The 26,643-nt window shown below is 45.3% G+C and overlaps 1 protein-coding gene across 1 annotated transcript in view; it reads right to left on the bottom strand.

Annotated features, from left to right (window-relative positions):
• The window catches only part of KDM4C (lysine demethylase 4C), a gene marked incomplete at its 5' end in the record, with an annotated part of 705,351 nt that overhangs the window by 592,585 nt on the left and 86,123 nt on the right, over window positions 1-26,643 (bottom strand). The window contains one exon of the mRNA XM_082265152.1: window positions 989-1,038. Coding sequence (XP_082121278.1) covers window positions 989-1,038 — 50 coding nt within the window. The remainder of the gene's footprint in view (window positions 1-988; window positions 1,039-26,643) is intronic.

The raw sequence follows: 26,643 nt of genomic DNA, 5'->3' as shown, positions 1-26,643 counted from the left end.
GAATGCCTATAGCAGGAAGAGGAAGTATACCCCCTGGGACTGCCCCATAAGAGTGGTAAAGCTTTTTCCTGCCTAGTGTCCTACCCCTGCAGAGGGCAGCATAACCCAATGGTCAAGAAGATTCTGGAGCTGTGTCCATCAATGAACTAAAGAGGAAGATAGTTTAATAGGTTTTTTTCAATTTTGTAACAATTTTTTTGGTCATGTAGCTAACGGACATTAAATGCACATCAAGGCTCATCCCTTTGAGTAGATACAAAAGAAAACAATGTTACTTTGTTCCTCTATCACCAGTCTAAGCACTGTTGAGAAGGCCTCATGCACACTGGACATTATAAAAATATCAGCAGCTTTAGCTGTAGAATTCCATGTTAAAAATGAGAGATTTGCCGCTTTTAGCAGCATTTTTAGCAAAACTATACTGCCACAAAAGCTAATTGTTTAAAACAGCTGCATTTTTCAGCTGATAAACAGCTCTTCAAACCCACTAGTTCGGAGGGGGGGTTCCTACCAGAAAACGCCTCTGCCAAAAAAACTCAGATAAAAGCCTATGTGTGCATGGACACATAGGGTAACATACCGGGGAGCTGTAAATGAGTACATTGTGTAAAACAGTGTTTTTTTGACAGCAGCAGCTTATAGAGATGCTGTGTTTACACAGCAACCGCTGACTGTCATTTTGGAAACTGTAGGGGGAAGCAAAGCAAGAACACTGGGTGTAACACACACACACACACACACACACACAGAGTAAATCTATTTTTTTTTTGGACATGTGTGGCACACATCCAGGGCCCGCAACTGGTTAACATTGAAAAGCAATATGTCGATGACATGGCAATTAAATCTACACATTGCAATATTATGTAGATCTCTATATTGAAGCATGCTTGTTTTTCTTAAAAAATAAAAATTATTACAATTTCAGTGAGCCAAACCAGGTAGAAAAAAATGATCAAAGATTTGAATACTTTTTGAGCACACTTACCTTGCGCCAGTCTTTCCAGTCTTTTTCCTTGCTCCGGTGGTATGGAATACCTTGAGACAGAAAAAAAATAAACAAAATAAGCACACTTGATCACAAAACTTCAAATGATTATGCATTTAATTCTACAAAACTTCCACATATTGTACGGCCAGATTTTTGCTACACAATTTATTCTAAAAACTTAATTTGTTTAGCGTGAGATAAAGAGATAATAGGGTTGATTTATTGAACCCCATTAGAGAATGTTTTGGCCAATATATGTATATATATATATATATATATATATATATATATATATATATATATATATATATATATATATATTAAATATGCTACACCACGAGAGTCCTTTTTGTTCCAATATAAGTGCAAGTATATCTGGGAATTCACCTGGTCTGAAGTAGAGTGAAGGAGTTCATTGTGTGGATGCGGAAGGTCTGGTAGAGAGTACCCAGTCATGTGAAGCAGCCTATGTAGGATGCTTATTTTGACTCTAAGACATTGAGTCCTCTTTACCTGGGGAGCCTTTTATTGGAATCATTTATATAGGATTTTTCTGAAAGAAATTTTACTTACCAACAAAGTTTATGGATTATTGTTGTAAAAGATACTGCACTGTGCTAATACAGTGGCAAGAAAAAGCATGTGAACCCCTTGGAATTAACTGGCTTTCTGCAGTAATTTGCCATAAAATGTCATCTAATCCTCATCTACATCACAACAATAGACATTAATCTATTTATTGAACACACACATCTTAAACATTGACAGTGCTAGCGGAAAAAGTAATTGAACCCTTGGAGTTAATATCTGGTTGAACCTTCTTTGGCAGCAATACCTTCAAGCAAGTGCTTTTGGTAGCTCTGGATCAGACCTGCACAACATTCAGGAGGAATTTTTGGTCATTTCAATTTACAAAGCTGTTTCAGCTCAGACACATTTGTAGGCTGTCTGGTTTGAACGTTCTGTTGTCATTCCACAGCATCTCTATGGGGTTAAGATCTGGGCTCTGAGTGGCACGTTTTCTTTTTCTGAATCCAGTCTGTGGTGGATTTAATTTAACCCTTAGGGTCATTGTCCTGCTGCATCACCCAACTTCTACTAAACTTCAGCTGGTGGACAGCCACCCTGATATTCTCCTGTTAGATAATTTGGTAAACTTGGGAATTAATTTTCCCCTCAATGATGGCAAGTGGTCCTGATTCTAAAGGCAGCAAAACAAACTCATATCATGATGTTCCCCCCACCACACCTAACCACTGGGATGATGTTTTAAGTTGAGCCCTTTTTGTCCCATACATAGTGCTGAGTATTCTTCCCAAACAATTCAACTTTTGTTTTAGCAGTCAGAAACCATTTTCCCAGTAGCAGTGCAGTTTGCCAAAGCGATCAAGAAGAGAAGTGGGGAGTAGACACGCCTGAGAGGCTTGCTTTCCTCGGCTGACAGAGGAGCTGCTGTGATCGACCTCACGTCAGGTTTGTTTATGAATGGGAAACGCATATGTGCAATAGTACAAAGCCTGCTGGGAAATGTAATCCCGAAAGCTGCATTACGTGGTGCACGGGAGCGAAATCCTCAGGCCAGAAGTTCTTTGAATCCAAAGCAAGGATTGCTGAGGATGCAGCCCATAACACAGAGTAAAACAGGATGTATGGCAGAATGTTTTAATAAAAGACAGATTTATGCTTAATGTAGCTAATGGATATAAATAATGTAAAAATATGTGAGGCTTTAGAACCACTTAAATCCCACATAACACTGAAAATATTTCAGGCATCACTGATCATCGTCCTGCACTTAAGGGGGAGCTACAATTTTGGGGCTAAAACTGTGCTTATAGTAACACTAGCACAGCAAGCTTATACTTTATATGTTAGCTGCAGATATGTGAAAGAAAGCTTGAAAAAATAATTTGTAATGGACATAACAGAAAGATTTTTATTTTTTCTTAACAAAACTACACTATAAATTGCAAACAATGTTTAATGTTGGTTGATAAACACCTTTGCTGATATAGTAGTATTGCCTGTAAGCATTAAATGGAATGCAGACCTAAGATAAGATTGGTAACAACTAACAGTTAATTAAACAGCAACGCTCAAAGCCAAGCAAATGCAAGTAAAACCTTGAAATCTATATAAAATGTGTGTGCGTGTATATGTGCAATAAAAAGGTGTTACAAAAATAGCTTCTTATTCCAAGGTCTATACAAAGGAGAGAGGGATATCGGTTTTGTATGGAAGAAAAGACAAGTTTACTTTCATTAAAGGAAAGGGTTTGTTATGGTAGAAAAGGTTAATCCGCGTAAATCCCATTCACATGAAGCTGTAATGGTAAACAATAATGGAATATAAAAATAGATTGGATGCTATTTGTACACCTAATGGCATCTACAGTTCTATTTTCAAAAAAAATTGTATGGTAATTATTTGATCCAAGAATTCTCTTACCCCACTCCCCAAGGAGAAAATGCATACAGTTACCTTTTTACTGGACCAAAAAAAACTGTCCAATTTGGGAGAAATTGTATAAAACCATGATTCAATTTGTGCATTATACAGCTGCCCATGAGGGTGAAAATATGCCTTATCTACTGGATGTAAAAGACCAAGCTTTATTATTTAAAAAAAATAAGAATATCAAGCAGCAATAGATACAGGTACTAACCCTTCCCTAGTTTAGCCAAAACTAGAAAGTTTTCGCTGAAGGTGATCAGAAACTCAAGGTAAGAAAAAAAAACTTTGCCCACCCTTTCCGCCCAGCTGTTGAATTCCTAGAAGCCAACTTACAGCTTCTATAAATGAAACCGGATCTATGAATAGATAAACAGATAATTGCCAGTGTTAATTTTGTCAACGGCATTTTTACAGTGACAAAAACTAAAACAAAAATACAGCGCATTTTCCTCCCCTGGCGAAAATCTAAGACAAAAATCGAATCCGCTTTTGTTAACAAACAAAAACGGGACGGAAATGTGAGGAAGGGACGTTTATCCTAGTGAACTAACTTCCTGTTCTCAAGGAGCTCCACCTGCTTCCGCTCCCAGCAAGCAAGCGACTTGAAGCAATACTGTGCAACGTCCATGACGACTGCCAGAGACCAGAGCAGCACTGTGCATTACAGGCAGGCCTCCCGAGACCCGATCAAACTGTCCCACTCCCGAGACGACCGCCACATCCAGAGCATAGGGCAGACTGTGAATGTGTAGTACTAGAGTACATTACAATTACAGCAGGTCTTCAGCTCCCACCCAGACCACCGTCCGTCAAGAGCACTGTATGTGCATTATTAAAGACCTCCTCTGACCACTGGCATCCAGGGCACTGTGCATTACAGACCATCCCTCAGACCTGAGACCGCCATCCAGCACTCTGCTGCTTCACAGGCCTCCTCAGACCACCGTCCAGAGCATTCTGCAGCGTTAAAGGCCTCCTCAGAGCACTGTGCAGCATTGCAGGCCTCCTCAGGCCATCCAGAGTGGCTAAATCTGTATCTGCGAGTTAATTCAAATCTTAATACCACAAATATGAACATGATATTAGATTTGGAAATGCTATACAAATGCATAAATAATGCATTACAATTTAACTCAACACATTCAATTTTAGTTGACTTAATATGATTTTATTAGACTAAAAAGTACTGGAGATTTTAGTCAACTAAAATACCATGACTAAAATGGGATTAAAGCTAAAATGGCATTTTAGTGAAAAGATTACGTTAACCACTTACCGCAAAGTGACGTAGGGCTACGTCGGCTGATTTTGCGGTGTTATACCGGGGTGATGCTTCTAGCTAGAGGCATCACCCCAGTACCGTTGTTTAGAGCCGGCGGTCGGCTTTCCGGCGGTAATGATCGATGCAGCTCCAGAGCCGCTCAGTCTTTACCTTGGCGAGCGGGAGGGGACGTTCCACCCCCCTCCCGCCGCCTTCCGCGGCTTTGCCCGGGTCTCCCGTCCCACCGGCTGGATGGAGTCTGCTTCGATCGGGTCTCCGATGACGTAACCCGGAGGCGGCGTCCATGACGTCACGTCCAGGTTACTCTGCTGCTAAAGGCGGCAAATTTAAAAACCGAGTGTATTCAAGAATGACATTTGCGGCGTTTTGAATACATGGAAGTGTAGTCGAGGGGTCGAGGGTCTTTTAGACCCTCGATCCCTCCATAAGAGTACCTGTCACTGCATATTGCTGTCACAAGGGATGTTTACATTGCTTGTGACAGCAATAAACGTGATCAGATTTTTTTTTTTTTTTTAAACCTGTGATAAAGTTAAAATAAAATAAATAGGAAAAAAATTTTAGCTGCCCCCTCGCCAACTTGTTCTGTTACAGAAAACGGACCTGAAAAGATTTGAATTTAAAATGATGTAAACAGATCATCTGTTTACATCCATTTGCCCATAGGAACAAAATTGCTGTCCATTTTTTATCCATTAACAGACAGATGAAAAAGGGCCAGAATGTGAAAAGAGCCTAGCTACAGTGTCTTGAAAAAGTATTCATATTCCCTTGAAATTTTCCACATTTTGTCATGTTAAAACCAAAAACATAAATGTATTTTATTGGGATTTTATGTGATAGACCAACACAAAGTGGCACATAATTGGAAAGTGGAAGGAAAATAACTGGTTTTAAATTTTTTTTACAAATAAACATCTGAAAAGTGTGGCATGCATTTGTATTCAGTCCCCTTTACTCTTATACCCATAACTAAAATACCCATAACTAAAATCTAGTGGAACCGAGTGCTTTTAGAAGTCACCTAATCAGAGTCCATGTGTAATTTAATCTCAGTATAAATACAGCTGTTCTGTAAAGCCCTCAGGGGTTTGTTAGAGAACCTTAGTGAACAAACAGGATTATGAAGACCAAGGAACACACCAGACAGGTCAGGGATAAAGTTGTGAAGTTTAAAGCAGGGCTAGGTTATAAAAAAAAAACATCCCAAGCTTTGAACATCTCAAGGAGCACTGTTCAATCCATCATCCAAAAATGTAAAGAGCATGGCACAACTGTAAACCTACCAAGACATGGCCGTCCACCTAAACTGACAGGCCGGGCAAGTAGAGCATTAATCAGAGAAGCAGCCAAGAGGTCCATAATAACTGGAGGAGCTGCAGAGATCCACAGCTCAGGTGGGAGAATCTGTCCACAGGACAACTATCAGTCGTGCACTCCACAAATCTGGCCTTTATGAAAGTCGCAAGAAGAAAGCCATTGTTGAAAGAAATCCTGTTTGCAGTTTGAGAGAAGCTATGTGGGAGAGACAGCAAACATGTGGAAGAAGGTGCTCTGGTCAGATGATGCAAAATTGAACTTTTTGGCCTAAAGGCAAAATATGTGGTGGAAAAAGAACACTGCAATTTTAGACGAAAACCTGTTTGAGTCTGCAAAAAAACTTGACTGGGGCGGAGGTTCACCTTCTAGCAGGACAACGACCCTAAACATACAGCCAGAGCTACAATGAAATGGTTTAGATCAAAGCATATTCATGTGTTCGAACTAAATCCAAATGAGAATCTGTGGCAATCCATGCAATCTGACAGAGCTTGAGCTATTTTGCAAAGAAGAATGGGCAAAAATTTCACGCTCTAGATGTTCAAACCTGGTTGACATATACCCAAAAAAAGTTTAAAATGTAATTGCAGGGAAACGTGGTTCTATAAAAGGATTGACTCAGGGGGGCTGAATACAAATGCACACCACACTTTTCAGATATTTGTAAAAAAAATTTGAAAACCATTTATCATTTTTCTTTCACTTCACAATTATGTGCCACCTTGTGTTGGTTTATCACATAAAAACCCAATAAAATACATTTACATTTTTGGTAGTAACATGAAAAAATGTGGAAAATTTCAAGGGGTATGAATACTTTTCTTAGGTACTGTATATATTCAAGTTTATGACACCTTAAACTCCTGGCACTGTCAGGTTATCAAAAAACGATCCATCTAAAAGAGCAAAAAAACCCATTTAGAGCAATCACAAAAATTACACAAAAGTGATCATGGTAAATACATATCACTGCTGCCACCTTCTTAATTCATAAAATCAACACATCCAAGTGAAAAGTGTTCATTTCACAGTAGCACTATGAGACAAACTAATTAAAAGTGCAAGCAAATTTATATTTAAAAAAAAAAAAAAAGCAAAAAACAAAAACAGCCTTTTTATATATAAAGTCCACCATAGAAAGTGTAGAAAATAGAGCTCCAAATCTTTCCAAAAAAGAACTTCATCCAGAAAACACCATCCGCGCTCAAGCAGAGCTCCACCCAAAAGGAGAAGCTCCGCTTGTTAGCACCCTCCCCCCCTTGCCACATTTTGGCACTTTTTGGTGGGGAGTGGGTACCTGGTTTTGACAGAAATATTTATTTGAATCAGGAACAAATTAGAAAAGGAACCTCTCTCAAAGCTGCAAGAAGATAAAGGTAATTTGGTCAGAATTGATAGCAAGATGAATGCAGTATGTTCTCAAAAACAACTGGAGGAAAATTTCCAATCATCAGCCCGGAAGCTGTGCATGGGCCGTACTTGGACATTCCAACATGACAATGATCCTAAACACAAGGCCAAGTCGACCTGTCATTGGTTACAGCAGAATAAAGTGAAGGTTCTGGAATGGCCACCTCAGTCTCCTGACCTCAATATCATTGAACCACTCTGGGGAGATCTCAAACGTGCAGTTCATGCAAGACAGCCCAAGAATTTACAGGAACTGGAGGCTTTTTGCCAAGAAGAATGGGCAGCTTTACCATCGGAGAAGATAAAGAGCCTCATCTACAAATACCACAAAAGACTTTTAAGCGGTCATTGATGTTAAAGGGGGCAATACATGGTTTTAAGAACTGGGGTAGGTAAACTTTTGATCAGGGTAATTTGGGTAGTTTCTGTTGTCATTATGATTTAAAAAGAGTAAACACAGTTAAATTATATTAAAACAGAGTTCCCGGCCTCAAAAATCGATTTTGGGCCATCCGCTTGCTAAGGGGAACCTGAAAAAGAAATAGATACTGGCGATTTTTTTTTTTGGTCACTTACCTTATAGAAGAAAATATACTCACCTTCCTTCCACTTCCTCCCTCTGCAGGCGCAGCCCGCGCCGTCACTTCCGGTTTGCGATGATTCCTGCGAGCTGAATGGCATCGCTTCCAGGAATCAATGTGCCTGCACCGGCCCCGCTCGTCACTTCCGGTGCAGGCGCGGCATTCACTGCTAAAACGCTTCTGGGCATGCCCAGAAGCTGTGCAGGGATGGCACGCCTGCACCGGAAGTGACGAGCGGGGCCGGTGCAGTGCATTGTGGGACTCCGACGTCACGGAAGAGGAGACGAAGAGGGACACTGCAGCTTCAGCTGCCCACACCTGAGATGGCAGTTCTGGAGAAGAAATTTTCAAGCCAAGTATTTCTTCTTACAGGTAAGTGCGACCCGGGACAGTTCAGAGGCTATCCATTATGGAATGTACTAGCCCTGACTGTCCCAGGGGTATTTTTAGCTCAAATTGACCCCCGAGGCCGGAACTCCGCTTTAAATGGCTTCAGCCAAACACTAACTATGCGTAAAAGAAAAGTTTTTGTGTTATCATTCATAATCTCTGAAAAATGGCCAAGAAATCAAACTCTACCAGGGTATGTAAACTTATGAGCCCACCTTTAGCTACTGACTTAATTTTTTTGGGGGGGGGAGCCTGGAGCTCCTCTTTAAAAGATCCCTCTCCCCTAAAGAAAGTCACTCATTTATTAAGATTATTTAATATATGAATATCGCGTATACAAGTTGTGTGCGTGCCAAAGTGTAATACACTGTGTAACACCCGTTGTGATTTGTTATTCTATTTGGCACAACAGGGGTTAAACATAAAGGTGGATATTTGCCATGAGTGAATGCTACTTTGTATGGCAGCATGGGTTGGTGTAGATCATAATTGGTCATTGCAGGTAAAGTGTTAACTTTTAGAGAAGGAGGGTATGTGAAGTGACAAAGTCAGATGTGACGAAACCCAAATACGAAGCAACGCACCATCAGGACCGGAACTGAAAGTGCCATGGAAACACGGTCCCAGAGGTGGTGAGAGCTACCAATACTGATCTATACCTGACACCATTTCTAGCTATTTGAGTGAGAAGCGTTTTAGGTGCATTATTTTGTGAGTGGTTTTTCATTATTATAAAGGCAAATTTTATTGGTTATTGTACCATCAGAGGCATCTTTCTTTTTTCCAAATGTGAATAAAATGTCATGACTTTAATAAAGGAATATGGTGATGCTTAAGGACCCAACAGCCGATATATAATTACAAATCTTTGTTGTGCCAACCATGAAAGTAGTGGAAGGCATGTCGCTCTGGTTAGTGCTTTTCTTTAACCACTTAAGCCCCTGTTGCCTTATGAGGCGTTTATGTGTAATCCCCTATAGTAATTGTAAATAGATGGATGTAAATATAAATGTACAAAGTTTTGATTTCAAACACATATTTGATATATGATTGTAGATTTGTAAGTTGTGTAATCCAGTCTGACCAGCAGTAGTAATCAATTAACAAATCCGTTTAATTAACAAATCAGTTAACAAATCAGTTTGAAATGTATGCCTAAGCTACCAGGGGGCACCTGCTATTTACATTTAAACACATAAAAGCATAAGTCCGTTTGAAGTACGAGCTTTTTGCTACCAAGGAGGTGACCTGCTATTTACAACTGGAAAACATATGGATATGCAAAATAGTACCACTTTGTAATTAAGTTCCTGTTAGCAAGACATCCTGGGGCCAAGGCAATGGTGTTAATAGACCATGTCATGTCCTTCCTTAAATTCTGCCTCCATATCAAAGGCACTCTCATTAAGATATGCAATGAAGATTGACCATTTGTTGAGGGTTGGACAATTTGCCCTGGATATGACCTTGCATATCTAAAATTTCAATTTCAGAGCAAATCAACAAGTATAATTAAATTCTCCTTCCAACAGAGAGGAGGGGTTAGCAAGGGGCTGAATTATGCTAAGCTAGGCGAGGAGGAAGTTGTCCAATCCTGAACGTGATACACCCAGAGGGAGGGACAGGGCAGGATAGCTGAACCAATGAGAATAGCCCTATACAAGTCTATGGGATAGAGGGGTATATTATTCCAAGGTGAGCAGAGAAGAGCGAGGAGCCATGGACCTGAGAAGGGGACCCCATATCATCTTAAACCACTGGTAAATATCAGGACACCTCCTAGCACTTAAATGTATACATTGCTAGTCCTCTTTGTGTCTGTATTGTTGTGTTTGTATACGAGTATCATACTCTATATGTGTGCAGTTAAACTATGAATATTTTCCATTTTTGTATGTACTAGAGATAAAATTGTTGTGAATCTCATATCTTCAGGGTAACACCACGGAGGATTTGGCTGCTCAAAGACCAGGGGGTAACACCACAGAGGATTTGGCTGCTCAAAGACCAGGCCCCTTTTTTCAACTTGGCACTACGTGACTTTAACTGACAATTCCGCGGTCATGCAATGCTGTACCCAAATGAAATTTAGGTACTTTTTTCCCCACAAACAGAGCTTTCATTTGGTATTTGATCACCTCTGCGCTTTTTATTTTTTGCGATATTAAAAAAAAAAAAAAGAGCGAACATTTTGAGAAAAAACTGAAATTTTCAACTTTGTCTTTTAAAAAATATCCAATATACTCAATTTATGTTAATATATGGCATGTTGAGCTCATTGAATATTTCATTTTTTTGTCACAGGGGTTTAAAAATTGACTAACAAAGTGGTCATTGAAATTATATTTTGCTCACGCATGCCATGGGTATATGTGTAATTACACCCCAAAATATATTCTGCTGCTTCTCCTGAGTACAGGGATACCACGTGTGAGACTTTTTGGGAGCCTAGCTGTGTACGGGCCCCCCGAAAACCAATCACCACCTTCAGAATTTCAAAGGGTGTACATTTTTCATTGCATTTTCTCACTACCTATCACGGTTTAGGAGGCCCTGAAATGTCAAGATACCACAAACCCCCCCCCAAATTACTCCATTTTGGAAAGTAGTCACCCCAAGCTCTTTGATGAGAGGCATGGTGAGTCCATGGAATATTTTATATTTTGTCACAAGTTTTGGGAAAATTACATTTTTTTTTTTTTTTTAACACAAAGTTGTCACTAAAAGATAAATTGCTCACACATGTCATTGGTATATGTGGAATGACACCCCAAAATACATTCTGCTGCTTCTCCTGAGTACAGGGATACCACATGTGTGAGACTTTTTGGGAGTCTAGCAGCAGTACTCAGGAGAAGCAGCAGTATGTATTTTGGGGTGTCATTTCACATATACCCATGGCTTGCGTGAGCAATATATAATTTAGTGACCACTTTGTGTAAACAAAAAAAAAAATTGTCACCTTCCCAAATCTTAGGGCAAAATATAAAATACTCCATGGACTCAATATGCCTCTCAGCAAATAGCTTTGGGTGTCTACTTTTTAAAAAGGGATCATTTGGGGGGTGTTTGAATTGTCCTGGCATTTTATGCTCAATCTTAACCATACATCACCCACTCTTCTAACCACTTGAAAACCAAGCCTTTCCTGTGACTTTTTGTTTACATGACAAAAATTTTTTTTTTTACTAGAAAATTACTTTGAACCCCCAAACATTATATATTTCTTTAAAGCAGAGGCCCTACAGAACAAAATAGTGGATGTTGCAAATGTTTTTGTCACATGGTATTTGCGCACAGATTTTTAAAACGCAATTTCTGCGAAAAAAACATTTTTTTTTTAAATTTAATGCATACATACACTATACAATTCCAAATTATTTGGTCAAATTTAAAAGATGATCTTATGCCGAGTACATAGATACCAAACATGACATGCTTTAAAAACTGCGCACGCCTGTGCAGCGGCAACAAACTACATACGTTTTTAAAAGCCTTTAAAAGTCTTTACAGGTTACCACTTTAGACTTATAGAGGAGGTCTACTGCAAGAATTAGTGCCCTCGACCTGGCGTTTACGGCAATACCTCACATGCATGATGCAATTGCGGTTTACATATGACACTAGACCAACGCTTTCGTGCGCCTTTGCGCACAAGCACGGGGGGATAGGGGGGCTTGATTTTTTTTTTTTTTTGCTTTTTTATGTTATTTTGACACCTTTCCTTTAATTTTTTTTTTTTAATCATTTTTATTGTTATCACAGTGAATTTAAATATCCCCTATGATGGCAATCTGTAGTGATCGGGACTCTTTTTTTTAAATTGGGGTCTTTTAGACGCTAGATTTCTCCTCTGACCTTTACGCATCTGACCACACCAAAATGGCGCTGCTTATTTCTGGCGAAACAGAAGTCATGAAATGCTCGTAGCTTCTAGTATCTTAGGCCATAGAGATGATTGGAGCCATTCTCTTCTCCAATCAGCTCTATGGTTAGATAATTGAACCACCGGCGGCACTCTCGGGTTAACCGGTGGGACAGGAGAGCCAGAGAAAAAAACCACGGAAGGCGGCAGGATGGGGGGGGGTTGTCCCCTCCCTCTGCTTGTAAAAGCAGTCTAGCGGCCAATTATCCGCTAGGATTGTTTTTACATGCAAGCCAACTGCTGGCTGTAAAAATAGAATTTTTGTAAGAACTTACCGTAAAAAAATTTTCTCTGAGTCCTCTGACAGTCGCCGCCCACTCATACAGTCTTCACTACTGGGTATTGGTCTTATCCACAGGAGTGAGCTAGGCAGAAGATTTTGTTAGAAACATTCACAAAAACTTTGCATAGACACACCTACAGGGGGCTGTCCCTCTGGTCCAATACCCCCCTACTAGCAGCATTCCCAATTCAGTTTGGTAGCAAGAAGTAGATAGTCCATGAACCCCAAAAGAGGGGTGGGTGGCGGCGACTGTCAGAGGACTCAGAGAAAATAATTTTACGGTAAGTTCTTACAAAAATTCTATTTTCTCTCACATCCTCTGACAGTCGCCGCCCACTCATACAGTCTTCACTACTGGGATGTCCAAAAGCAGTGTAGATATGAGGGGTGGGAAACGTAACCATCTAAAAGGCAATGCAGCACCCAGGTCAGAGAAAAGAACCTTATCTGAACCAGAAAGGTAAAACACTGGGTAACAGGAAAGCTCAACAGGAGCGAACAAACCCAGGAAAGCAAAAAAACCAAGTGGTAAAAAACTCCAACAGGAGGGGACAGGCGAAAAAACGCCATGTCTCCCCTAAGGCACTGCCGCACTCAGAACTTTGTGGCCAAAGGAGGCATCTGCCGATGCCAAAACATCAAGTTTGTAAAATTTTGTAAAGGTGTGCACGGACGACCAGGTCGTCGCTTTGCACACCTGGGACACCGACGCCTGATGGCGGAAGGCCCAAGACACACTCACCGCTCTGGTAGGGTGCGCCGTGACAGGGAAGGGCGGAACCCGTTCCCTAAGCGAATAAGCCTGTACAATCGTCTGTATTATCTATTTAGAAATGGTTGCCGCAGACGCAGCCATACCCTTCCGAGGTCCCTCAGGAAGGACAAAAAGAGAATCCGACTTTCTGAAGGATTCAGTAGACGACAGGTACACCCTGATTGCCCAGACTACATCCAAGGAATGCAAGGCAAACTATTTAGGATGCTTAGGATTTGCAAACAGCGAAGGCAAGACAATGTCCTTGTTGAGATGAAAATCAGACACCACCTTTGGAAGGAAAGATTGATGAGGTCGCAAGACCACCTTATCCCTATGAACAACCAGGTAGGGGGAGCGGCAAGACAGGGCCGCCAACTCCGACACCCTGCGAGCAGAAGTGATCGCCACCAGAAAGGCTACCGTACGTGACAGCGCAGGCAGAGGAATCTTCCGGATGTTCTCAAATGGAGGACGTTGCAAAACGGACAGAACCAAATTCAAGTTCCAAGGAGGCAAGGGCGCCCTCCTAGGGGGAGTCAGATGACGCATCCCTTGAATAAAGGTGCGGATCAAGGAATTTGACGCCAATGGCGCTGGAAAAGAATGGCCAGCGCAGATAACTGACCCTTAATAGTGGTCAGCGCAAGACACTGGTCCACACCAGATTGCAGGAAGGCTAACACACTCGACACCGAAAACAAGCGAGGATAGAAACCCTGCGATTCACACCAGGCGAAATAAGCCCTCCAGGTACGATTATAAATCTTACCGGACGAGGCCTTCCTAGCCTTGAGTAGGGTAGGAATGACCGCCGACGAGAGACCCCGATCTCTCAAGACCTGGCTTTCAACAGCCACGCCGTTAAAGCCAGCGACTGTAAAGCAGGATGGAAGATCGGCCCCTGAGACAGCAGATCGCCTCGTAACGGGAGCCGCCAGGGAGGCTCGACGACCAGTTGCATGATGTCGGTGTACCAAGACCGGCGCGGCCAGTCCGGGGCCATTAGATTCACCAACCTCGGTTCTGAGACCAACCTGCGAAGGAACCTGGACAACAACTGATTCGGGGGGGGGGGGGGGAGGCATAAATCAGGCGATACCGATTCCAAGGCACTACCAACACGTCCGAGGCATCTGCCAGAGGGTCATGTGTTCTTGCCACGAACCTTCCTACCTTATTGTTTAGACAAGACGCGAACAGATCCACGTCCGGGGATCCCCATCGCGCACACAGCATCTGAAACACCTCCAGGTGTAGCGACCACTCCCCCTGGTCCAGGGTCTGACGGCTCAGATAGTCGGCCTGCCAGTTCTCCACACCTGGAATGTGAACTGCCGAAATCGCCGAGACCTGCGTCTCGGCCCAGGACAGAATCTCGGCCACTTCCTTGGCCGCCTGGACACTCCTGGTGCCCCCTTGGTGATTTATGTAAGCCACCGCAGTTGCGTTGTCCGCCTGCACACGCACAGGGCGGCCCCGAAGATGATCCGACCAACGGAGCAAACATAGTCTGATCGCTCGCAGTTCCAAGACATTTATCGGTAGGGAGGATTCCTCCTCCGACCAAGTGCCCTGGGCAGACAAATTGCCCAGAACGCCACCCCAGCCCGACAGGCTGGCGTCCGTGGTGACCACCGTCCATAACAACTGCCGTAAGGATTTCCCTTCCGTCAGAGCTGGAGACTGGAGCCACCACAGAAGATCCGTTCAGACTTGGTGGCTTAAATGCCTCGTTTCCACTGAGCGGAACGGTTTGGGTCGGTACAGTTTGGACGGGTTAGAATGGTCCGGTCTATTCAGGTGAGCGCTTCCACTGCAAGTCCGGCCACCAGGGACCATGTGGGGTTTACACCAAATAAGGGGTTTGTTTTGCTCTTTCATTTGACGTGAGCATTGAAGTTTTCCTGTCCGCCAATCAGTGGAATCTATCGTGTGACGCCAGTAGCTCCGCCCTAACCGTACCGTACCATTTCCTATGGCCCTACATCTGAAGCAGGACCAGGAATGGTGCGGTTTGGTTCGGTTGTATGGGCCACTTTCATAATGGAAACACTCAAATTAGCGTACCGTACCGAACCGACCCAAACCGATCCGCTCAGTGGAAACGAGGCAAAAGATCCTCCTTTCCAAGGAATGAGGACGTCTGTCCCACCTGGCCAGAATCTCCGCTTGCAGAGATCGTGTGTAGAACTGCTCAAATGGTATCACCTCGAAGGCTGACACCATCAATCCCAGGGACCGCATGCGGGTCCTGAGCGATGAGGACTCGTTGTCCCTGGGGGACCTGACCTCGTTCTGCAGAGTCCGGAATTTGTCCTCCGGCAGGAAGACTTTTGCCTGGGCGGAGTTCAGAACCATCCCCAGGTAAGGGAGGCGAACAGAAGGAGACAAAGTCGACTACTGAAAATCGATGGTCCACCTGAACTCCTGGAGCATCTGAACCGTGGTTGACAGGTTGTGCAACAGAGTGGCATTGGAACTCGACCTTAACAGGAGATCGTCCAGATATCCAAGGATTGCAATCCCCTGCGCCCGCTACAGGGCCAGGACAGGAGCCAACACTTTGGTAAACACCCCTGGAGCCGAAGCGAGATCGAAAGGCAACGCCAAGAACTGATAGTGCTCCACCGCAATTGCGAATCAGAGGTACCTCCGATGACCTACGTAGATGGGGATGTGTAAATACGCATCCTCAAGGTCGATGGAATCCAGGAAATCTCCTGGATTCAGGGAGGCCACCGCCGATCTGAGGGATTCCATGCAGAACTTTTGAACCCGTACGAAGCGGTTCAGAAACTGTAGGTCCAGAATTGGACGCACCTTGCCCTCCTTTCCTGGCACCGTGAACAGATTCGAGTAACGGGGAAAGAATCTGTCTGCTGGGCGTGATCGAATTTCGATCTTGTACCCTGACCGAATAAGTTCCTGAACCAATCTGTCCTGAATCTTGGCCAGCCAAGGTTCGGGAAAACAGCGCAGACGTCCCTCCACCCCTGAAACGGAGAGGGCGCCCCTTCGGGTCGAGGTGGACTGGGCCGCCATGCCAGTGTGGGCGGCTTTGGACTTGCCCGCCCAAGGCTTCTTCTGGCCACCAGAGGCCTTGAAGGATTTGCCCTTGTCTTGTGCCTTGAAGGCACGAAAGGACCCCTTGTTAGGTTTAAAGGAAGGGCCCCGCTTACCGCAGAAAGACTTGCCCCTGGACACCTGGGGCAGCAGTGTGCTTTTACCCCATGACCCCCTTCACCAATTCGTCCAGGGAGTCCCCAAAAAGGCGATTCCCTGCATAAGGGATGTCAGACACCGTCTTCTTGGAAGACTGGTCGGTCGACCAGCTTTTCAACCACACGATGCGACGGATCGTCACTGCGACTGCAGATAAGCGCGAGACTAAAAGGGGCCTCATCCAAGGCCGCGTCACACAGGTATAAAACAGCCTGAATAACTTGGTCCACCATCTCCAGAGTAGCAGGAGGGGCGGAATGAGCCACAAGGGTGCGTCTTAGCAACTTAGTCCAGTCCACCACAGCCTGAGAGACCATTACTGAGGCGAACACGGGTTTCATCAAGGAACCTGCCACCAGATAGGAGTGGCGGGTAAGAGACTCCACCCGCCTATCCGCCGGGGTCCTTAAAACCCCGGAGAATCCTCCGCGGGCATCAGAGTGGCTTTATTTAACCTGGACACCGTGTGGTCCACCTTAGGGGCCACAGTCCAGCGCGAATCCACCGGAGACGCAAAGGGATAACGGTACTGAAACCGCTTAGGCACCACAAGACTGCGCTTTAAATCGCGCTAATGTTCGTTCACTGTTTCGTGAAACTAAGCGGAACAGGGAAACACCTGAACCGACTTATGGGTTTTGCGGGTCTCAAAGGAAGACCGCTTACCCGGCAGGTGGGGCTCATCTTCTAAATGTAGCGTGTCTTTAACAGAGCTAATGAGCGCAGACATTGCATGTTCTCTGGCCGACCCAGAGGGGGAATCCTCCACCTCCTCCTCCCCCCCCCATCCGACAGAGGACTGAGACCCCTCAGGGGGTACACTGTCCGTGGCAACCATATCTAGCTCCGAATCAGAAGATTGAGAAAGCCTGGGCCTTTTCTTAGAAGCTCGCTCAGACATCAACAGATCCACTTTGGACGCTAAAGTCGTAAGTGCAGCAGTAAGTGAGACTATTGCAGAGGATTCAGGAGTACCTGAACCCTCCACCAGAGCTGGGGGGAATTTGCTATCCTGGGACTCCATCAGAAACACATAGAGATTAAATGGCGCTGGCCCTTTAAATCGGCGATAGCGGCGGTTCCCACCACAATGCACTGCAATGAGTGACCAGCCTGCGCTACTAAGCACTGAAAGATAATAACTGGCAGCAGAGATATAAACCAGAAAAAATATCAAAAAAGCCCCCAGAAGTGTGTCTATACTGTACCCACACTGCCAGCTCGATCTGTGTGCTTGGAAAGAGGAAATTATGTCACGCCACTAGAGGCCGAACATAGGTCTGAGCCACAAGAAAATGTTTGCCAATGTAAGTCTATGGGGAGGCTCAGAGAAAACGGCCGCCGAGCACATGAGGAAACACATTGTCCACACTAAAGATGGCGCCCGAAAGGGCGACAAAGCCATGCAGAAAATGGCTGCTGCCCTCACGAGGCCAAACAGCCTGCCCACACCTGAAATAGCGGCCCGCGTTTTTACACCGATGCGGCCCCCACAAACATGTCTGTACCCCAAAACGTTGCACAAGCATCACAAGGGACTCAGGGACCCCAGCAAGCCCCCCCCCCCCCCCCCCGCTGCGGCAGAACCGCTATAGCGCCCACGCAGGGACCGTGAAGGGACACACGGGAAACATACTGACAGACATGAGGGGGATATCACAGACTCCACATAGACTGCCATCCCCATAACAGAGTCCCCACATACTCCCCCCGACAGAAAATGCAATAGACAGAGGGGTAGCATGGTACTCACTGGTCCAGCGAAAACGTGGGTACCGCTCTGTGACAGGAAGCCTCCCACTCTGGGTGAGGGTACCGTCAGCCAAACAGGACACTAGCAACACGCGGCGTACCACAGTGGAGACATCCCAGCGAAGTAGCCACTTCGCAGGCTTTGTCCCTGAGGACAGGGACAGGTCGTTTGCGAGGCCTGGGCGTACACATAGCCTGCTAACGCTCGATGGAAGGCTGGAATTCCGTAAGGCTCTAGGACAACCAGTGCGATTCCCAGCTCTGCAAACGCTGTAGTCTTCCGAAGTCTGACTAACTAAGCGCAGGAACAAATAAAAAGCTATAAGTGTAAAGAAAAATTACTTTGCAGAAATAAAAATTAAGAAGAAGAAGAAAAAGGCTGAGACTGCAGCCCCAGCCAAGGGAAGCCTGCCTACTCCCAACTAGGCAAAAGACAAACTGAATTGGGAATGCTGCTAGCAGGGGGGTATTGGACCAGAGGGACAGCCCCCTGTAGGTGTGTCTATGCAAAGTTTTTGTGAATGTTTCTAACAAAATCTTCTGCCTAGCTTACACCTGTGGATAAGACCAATACCCAGCAGTGAAGACTGTATGAGTGGGCGGCGACTGTCAGAGGACGTAAGAGAAAACTATTGCTAGTCCTTGTTTGGCATATAGTGTAGGTTTTTTTTTTCATGCAGCCTGTGGGCTGAATGAAAAAAAGAGAACCTAACAGAAATCTCTGCAAGAAAATTGTGTAGTATACCCACCATTAACCGCCCAAACATCCAAACCCACTTCGTAATGGCGGGTATACATGACAAAATATACACGTATACCGAATGGTATTTTAACTGCAGTGGTGAAATCACCTACCACAGCGCTGCCATCAGAGGTATCCATATATGCAGAGCGCAAACGCTGTTTGTGTCAGAATATATAAAATCAGTGTGGCAGCCAATGTGTGTACCTGCAATGCAAACAGGTTAACAAAAGAATGAAAAACAAAGTACAGTAAAAGTACAGTAGGAAGAGTAGAAGAACAGAAAAATAACTGACACGACAATTGTTTTTGGCTTTTTTATTTTTTTATTTTTTTTGTAACTTTTTTTTTTCTGAACTGCAACTTTCCAGGTTAGGGTCTCTCAAAATATCGATAGCCATCGAACATCTTTTAAAACCCTGTGTTAGTGTGCCCTACACTGTGTCGTGCTGTACCCTACACTAAAACTCCACTAGTGTGTGGTAGCGCTCTAAACATTCCCCGATGCAGAGACCAGGTTGGTCAGGACAGGTGGGACAATAATAGCAGGTGTCACGCCTTAATCTGTGCCTGCTACAGACACGACATCTTCTTTGGGGGTGTCTTTGGGCAGGGGTACTCGGGAGGACATGTGAAAAATGCCTCTCATGCAGCCGGCTCACTGCATCTGGAAGGGGAAGTTGGGCAGGAACACCTCCTGGGTACAGGTAGGCATTGATGCTCTCTTCCTGGAATTCTCAGAAGGATCCAGTTTGTCCTGACGCTCTGTATAGTACAAAGGCGTTCAGCATAGCCAATTTAAATAAATAAACAGACACTTTTTTGTACCAGCGCCTGGCTTTACGGGGCAACTAAGTACAGCACCAAAAGCTGGTTGTTAAGGTCCACTCCCATATTAAGGTTATAGTCATAGACACAGAGGGGTGTCTTCATAACACCAGTTGCCTTAGTAATTTGGACTGTCGTGTGTCTGATGGGAGGACAGAACGAAAACATTCCGTGTATCCCTCCCTCTGTGTAGCTCTCTCCGCCCGACTAAGACGGGAATTTACAAGCCGTTGGGGGAAGCCCAGCGATTAGGTCGCATGGTGCCACATGCGCCAATTTGTAATTCGAGCAGGTGACTAAAAAGTGGCACGCTGGTGTAAAAATTGTCCATGTACAAATGGTACCCCTTTCCGGATAAGGGTGACACCAAGTCCCAAACTATCTTGCCACTGCTCCCTATGTAGTCTGGACAGTAGGGGGGGGGGGGGGGGCTTCACATAGATATCTTTTCCCTCCTAAACCCGGAAACTAACTGTATAGCCTGTGGCCCCGTCACAGAGCTTATACAGCTTGACCCCGTATCTGGCACGCTTGCTGGGGAGATACTGTTTCATAGCAAGGCGGCCAGTAAACTGGATCAGAGACTCATCAACACAGACAACTTTTTGGGGGGTAAACAAGGCTGCAAACCGCTGATTGAAGTGGTTTATGAGGGGCTGAATTTTCTGGAGCCGGTCATATTCAGGGTCTCCCCGAGGACGACAGATTTCATTGTCGTTGAAATGCATAAACCGCAGAATTTGCTCGTATCTCGCCCTGGACATGGAAGCAGAGTACACGCGCATATGGTGAATTGGGCTAGTGGACCAATATAACCGCAATCCACTCTTTTTGGTTATGCACATGTTGAGGGAAAGGCACAGAAAAGTCTTAAACTCGGAAACCGTTACAGGTTTCCAGCCGAATTGCCTGGCAAGGGGCGAATTTGGGCTGGCGGCGATGAATTGACCAGCGTACAAATTTGTTTGGTCCACAATAGATCTGAAAAGATCTTCCTTGAAAAACAGCTCATAAAAATTCAGGGGAGTACAATTGGCTGTTTCCACGTGGATTCCAGGTTGGCCAATGAATGGGGGGGAAGTACGGGCGCTGTAGTATCAGTGGGCTGCCAATCAGGATATGCCAGTGCCATCAGGGAGGGCACTATGGGCTCTACGGGCCTGTCTTCGAATAAGCGGTGGCTGCGGGCCACTACTTGTGCTAGCCACCGCACCAGCTTCAACTGCACTTATGGGACTTGCCACATCACCAAGTGATACTGCAGTGCTAGTTGTTATAGGTCCATGGTGTACTAGGCCGCTGGCGCTCGCCAGGTCACCAGAAGTCTGAGCGGCACTAGTACCGATACTCTGCTCCATACGAGCACGCTGCGATCTCTGCACTTCAGCAACTCCAGAATGGGGTCGGTACGCCTGGTTCTAACAGGGACCCATTCGTCGTTAGAGCTGTCAGGGAGCCACTGCTTTCTTCAGGTTCCTATACTGACCCTGATTCTGCCAGTGAGGCTTCCCCATCGCTCTCATCTGACATGGTCAGTATACTGCAGGCCTCTGCACTACTGTACTACCGTTTGGTAATTTCAGCAACTAAATTTACAGGTACAGTAGTGTAACTCACAGGTATAAAAGCACCTGGTTGTCAAGGACTATTTAAACCACTACCGAAAAAAACTGCTAATGCTAGCAGGGATCAGGCCCGACTCTGCTAACACAGCGGTTTAGTGTGTTTTGTGTTTTTTGGAAGTGACAGTAATCTATTGATTACTACACTTGCCTGGGTGGGGTGGGATGGGATGGGATGGGCTGGGCGGAGGGGCTAAACACAGGTGCTGGCAGGAATCAGTGTTGATCGTGCAAATACCGCGTTTTGGGAACCCTAAACTATTAGGGACACTAGTATAGTTCTGATCAGATCAGATATTGATCTGTTCAAACACTATACTAGTAATGGAGGTGTGTATGTTGTGTATGTGTGTGTATGTGTGTGCATGTGGTAATCAAGGGGTTAACTAATATTTCTAACTATGCGCCGGGGATCTGCGCTATCCTAGACTGACGCTAACTAATGTCACCTGTGACACTAATAATAGTGATCAGAAAAAAACTGTACACTATAAAAGTGACACTGTGAAAGGGCAATGAAGGGGTTAACTGGGAGTGATCAGGGGGTTTATCATTATTGGGGGGGGGGTGGGGGGGGACCCTAAACCTACTTGGGACAGAAATTTACTCGCTAGCGCTAACTGAAGTCACAATCACACTATCACAGATATACAGAAAAACACTATATTACCTGTGTATAGTGTGCAATCTGACAGGGGGAAAGGGGTTAACTGGGGGTGATCAGGGGGGGATCAGGGGATTAAATCTTTATGGGGGGGTGGCAGGTATCCTAACCCTAAAAGGAACGGCTGTAAGCGCTAAACCTGGTCACAAGTCACACTGATACAGGTATATAGGAAACTGCTATATACTGTATACAATGTGTGTGTTGCGACAGGGGGTGTAGGGGTTAACTAGGGGTGATCAGGGGGTTATATTTTTTTGGGGGGTGGCGGGGATCCTAAACCCTCCTTGGGACAGAAACTAACTCGCTAGCGCTAACTCAAGTCACAATCACACTAATACAAAATACAGTAAACCACTATATTACCTTTATATTAGTGTGCAATGTGACGGGGGGAAGGGGTTAACTAGGGGTGATCGGTGGGATCAGGGGGTTAAATCTTTATTGGGGGGGAGGTGGCGGGTATCCTAAGCCTAAAAGGAACGGCGGCAATCGCTAAACCTGGTCACAAGTCACACTTATACAGGTATATAGGAAAATGCTATATACTGTATACAGTGTGTTGCGACAGGGGGTGTAGGGGTTAACTGGGGGTAGATGTTATGTTATGTATTCAAGTTGTTTGCCTGGAGTTCCATTTTTTATTTATTTTTTTTCAAATATTTTATTTATTGAGAAAGGCAGAACAGTGGAAATATAAAACATAAGTACAACTTTGACAGAAAGATACCCCAATCACAAAGTCCAAGCACCTTCCATACAAAATAAACAGTCAAAACGGTATCCAAATAAGTGCAAGAAAAAACCCAAAACTGGTCCCCACGGATCGTGTCTGAACCACAGTAGCGTACAGTTCTGGAAATGGTATAAAAGATATCTGCAGGGTAACAGAAACGTTTCCAAACTGTCACTACCCAACCTTTTTAGGATGTCAAGGACATAAGAGAAAGAAGCGCAGAGCTGAAATTCCAAGGGAAAACAAAGAATGCAAGATTTAGCTGCACAGAGCACGTGAGGGAGGATTGACTTCTTACTTTTGGAAATCGGCATGGTAGACAACTGTAGAAGGTAAAATTCTGGGGTGTCAGGAAGGTCACGGTCTGTGAGCTCCCCCAAGAGCGCCCGCACATCTCTCCAGGACGCAAGCCGCGGACACGACCGGAAGATATGCAACATGGCTCCTACGTCCTCCCAACAGTGCCAGCAACTCTGTGACGTGCCTGGAAAGAATTTGTGTAGGAGAGAAAAAACTCTATACCAACGAGTAAGGATCTTGTAATTAGTTTCCTGCAATTTCGTACAGGTCGCGATCTTTAGGGCTAGGGTACAGATCTTCAGCTGTTGAGCCGGGGTCAAATGCAACCGGAGATCTCGCTCCAACTTCCCTAGGCATGGCAATGCGTAATCCTCTGCTGGAGTGATCAACAGACTATAGGATTTGGATAGAGGACTGGGTAGACAACCACTACCCATGCAATGGTCTTCTAAAGGTGTAAGGTCCCTCGTATATAGCGAGGGTTCCGGCAGAGAGTGCAAAAAATGATGGGAGTTGGGCCACTTGCCAAAACCCCAAGCAAAAGAGGCCTTCCGTCGCCATCAAGTCTTCCATCGATGGACAGCGGTTCCCCCAGACAAAATGGGATGCCTGGAATATGCCCCGAGCCTCCAGTCCATAAAAGGCTGGATCTGTAACGCCGGGCGTAAAGGCCGGATTCCCTATGATAGGGTAAAGCGGGGACGTTGGCGTAGAGATCGTAGAGTGGGATAGCGAATGGTAGCCAACATCAAACCCCACTGTGGGGTGGGAACGGATAGAACGGAGGAGTTCCCCCGCAATCCACAGTGCAACGTCAAGGGGGCAGTAGATTGCTGCCACTCGATCTGCACCCAAAGTTTACCCGCAAAATGTCTGCACCAATCCAAGAGGCGGCTAAGATGTACCGCCTGATGGTATTTATCAACATCTGGAAGAGCCAAACCTCCAAATTGCTTAGAAAGAGCCAGATGACTGTGGGAGAGGCGAGGCTGCCCATTAGCCCATATAAAACGTATGAAGAGCGTATGTACTTGTGCAAAAAATGAGGACGGGATCTTGAAGGGAAGAGGTAAAGAATTTTGGGAAGAATCGTCATCTTGATGAGATTACACCCCCTAAACCAGGAATGTAATCCCATGTTCCAAGACGTCAGAAGTTTACGAATGGTAACTAGAAAAGGGGGGAAGTTCAACTCGTAGATTTGCGAGAGATCCGGAGAAATCTGGGTGCCGAGGTATGTAATCGCCGCCGAGGTCCACCAAAACGGCAACGTCGAGGATAGGCGAGTCGATAGAGGTGTCGGTATTTCCACCCCTAGGGCCCCCGATTTGTGGAAATTGATCTTCAAATTAGAGCAGTGAACATACTGCTCTTTCCCTCAGGAGGTTTTGTGCAGAAACCACAGGGTTAGTGAGCGAAAATAGCATGTCATCTGAATATGCCGAGACCTTACAGTCTAGATCCCCTACCTTAATACCAGTGATATCAGGGTTGGACCGAACCCTGCACAAGAAAGGTTCCAGAGAAAGTGCAAAAAGTAACGGGGAGAGGGGGCACCCCTGACAAGTGCCATTGGATATGGGGAACGAGTCACATAGTAGACCATTGCACTTCACCTGTGCAGAGGGGCGAGAGTATATGTGACCTATCCAGGACATTAGGGTGGTACCAAGACCCAGAGAACGCAAGGTAGACATCATGAATCGCCAATTGACACGATCAAACGCCTTTTCAGCGTTTGTATTAAGCATCACACATGGCGTCCGAGAGGCCTTAGCTATGTGAAGCAGGTTTAATACTTTACTTTGTATAAGGTATAATCCCCACTTGGTCCAAATGGACCAAATGTGGCATGTGGGGACCCAAGCGGTTAGCCAAGACTTTCGTGAAGATCTTAAGATCCATGTTCAGAAGCGAGATAGGCCGATAACTACTGCACTGCGAGGGATCTTTACCCTCTTTAGGGAGTACCGAAATATGGGCCCGAAGCGTATCTATGGGAAAGGATGATTCCCCCGTACCGAACAGATTAAACCAGGAAAGTTAAGTGCGGACCCAGCTCTGCGAAGAAAGTAAGATAGTACGGCAGAGTAAGGCCATCTGGGCCCGGGGCCTTGCCCGCTTTAAATGCGCCCAGGGCACCCTGAAGTTCCAATAGTGTGATAGGAGCTTCCAGGTCGTCCCTCGCTTCAGCTGATAAAGACAGCAAGTTAACAGAAGCCAAATAGTCGTCTATTCGGGACTGAGAGGTGTACCGACTCAGGGAGGTTATAAAGGGATTCATAGAATCCCCAGAAAGCATTCGCTATCTGTTTGGGCAAGGTCGCAGCGCTACCCGACGAGGATGCAATATGTGGGACATAGTTTGCCAGTCTCTGTGCCCGGACTGAGGCCGCCAGTAGCTTCCCACATTTGTTCCCTTCTACGTAGAAAGAGTGCCAGGCTCTCTGTAGGTCTGCTTTGGCCTTATCGAAGAGTAGGTCCTGCACCTGTGTGCGCAAGGAAAAAAGTTCCCGTTCCGCAGCCTTGTCCAAATTCTCCTTATGGGAGGATTCTAAGACATGGATGTCTCCTAGCAATTGCGCAAGTTGTTGCGATCTCTGTTTTTTAAGTCTGGCCCCATGTTTGATGTATACCCCCCTGATGACTGCCTTGTCGGGGAGAGCGGTACATTAAAGTCCCCTCCGAGAATCAGTTGGCCCTCCTGGAAGGCGGCAAGCTTCTTAAGGACTCGGGTGATATAAACGTCTTGTCCATCATTTGGGGCGTAAACACTAGCCAGCGTCACCAGGTAAGTCCCAATAGTACCCTTAATAAATACAAAATGACCACCTGGGTCTACCAAGGGTTCTCGATACATCCAGGGTACATGAGCCAAGAGGAGGATAGACACCCCCTTGGATTTGGCGGCAGCGTTAGTGGAATGATAAGATGTGGGGTAAAAGCGTTTTTTTAAGAGTTGGAGACTGCATTCCCTGAAGTGGGACTACTGGACAAACGCCACATCAGCTTTACGGCGACGTAAGTCGTTAAGGAGGACCTTGCGCTTCTCTGGAACGTTGAGCCCCTCGGCATTTAAAGATATCACAGTGAGTGCGTCCATGTCGAGGATACCCACCAAAAGGGCGAGAGGGGAAAGAAAAAAAAAGGGGGGGTGAAAACAGGTAAGAGAAAGAAAGACAGAAAGAGGAGGCTAACCCCACCCCCTATATACTAAGGAGCAGCCAAGCTGTGAGGCACCAGAGGACCAATGTGGTCACCCAAGCGCAGGCCTATGTGGGGACGAGGGCAGATTAGGCACGACCAAAACCACCAGCTCCAGCCTTTCACCCAGCCCAACCAATGGTGGAAAACAATGAAGGAGACATAGAGGAAAGCAGGAGC

The sequence above is a fragment of the Pelophylax lessonae genome (assembly GCF_965119305.1).
Source record: "Pelophylax lessonae genome assembly, chromosome: 1".
Lineage (NCBI taxonomy): Eukaryota > Metazoa > Chordata > Amphibia > Anura > Ranidae > Pelophylax > Pelophylax lessonae.
This window is presented reverse-complemented; position numbering and strand designations above follow the sequence as displayed.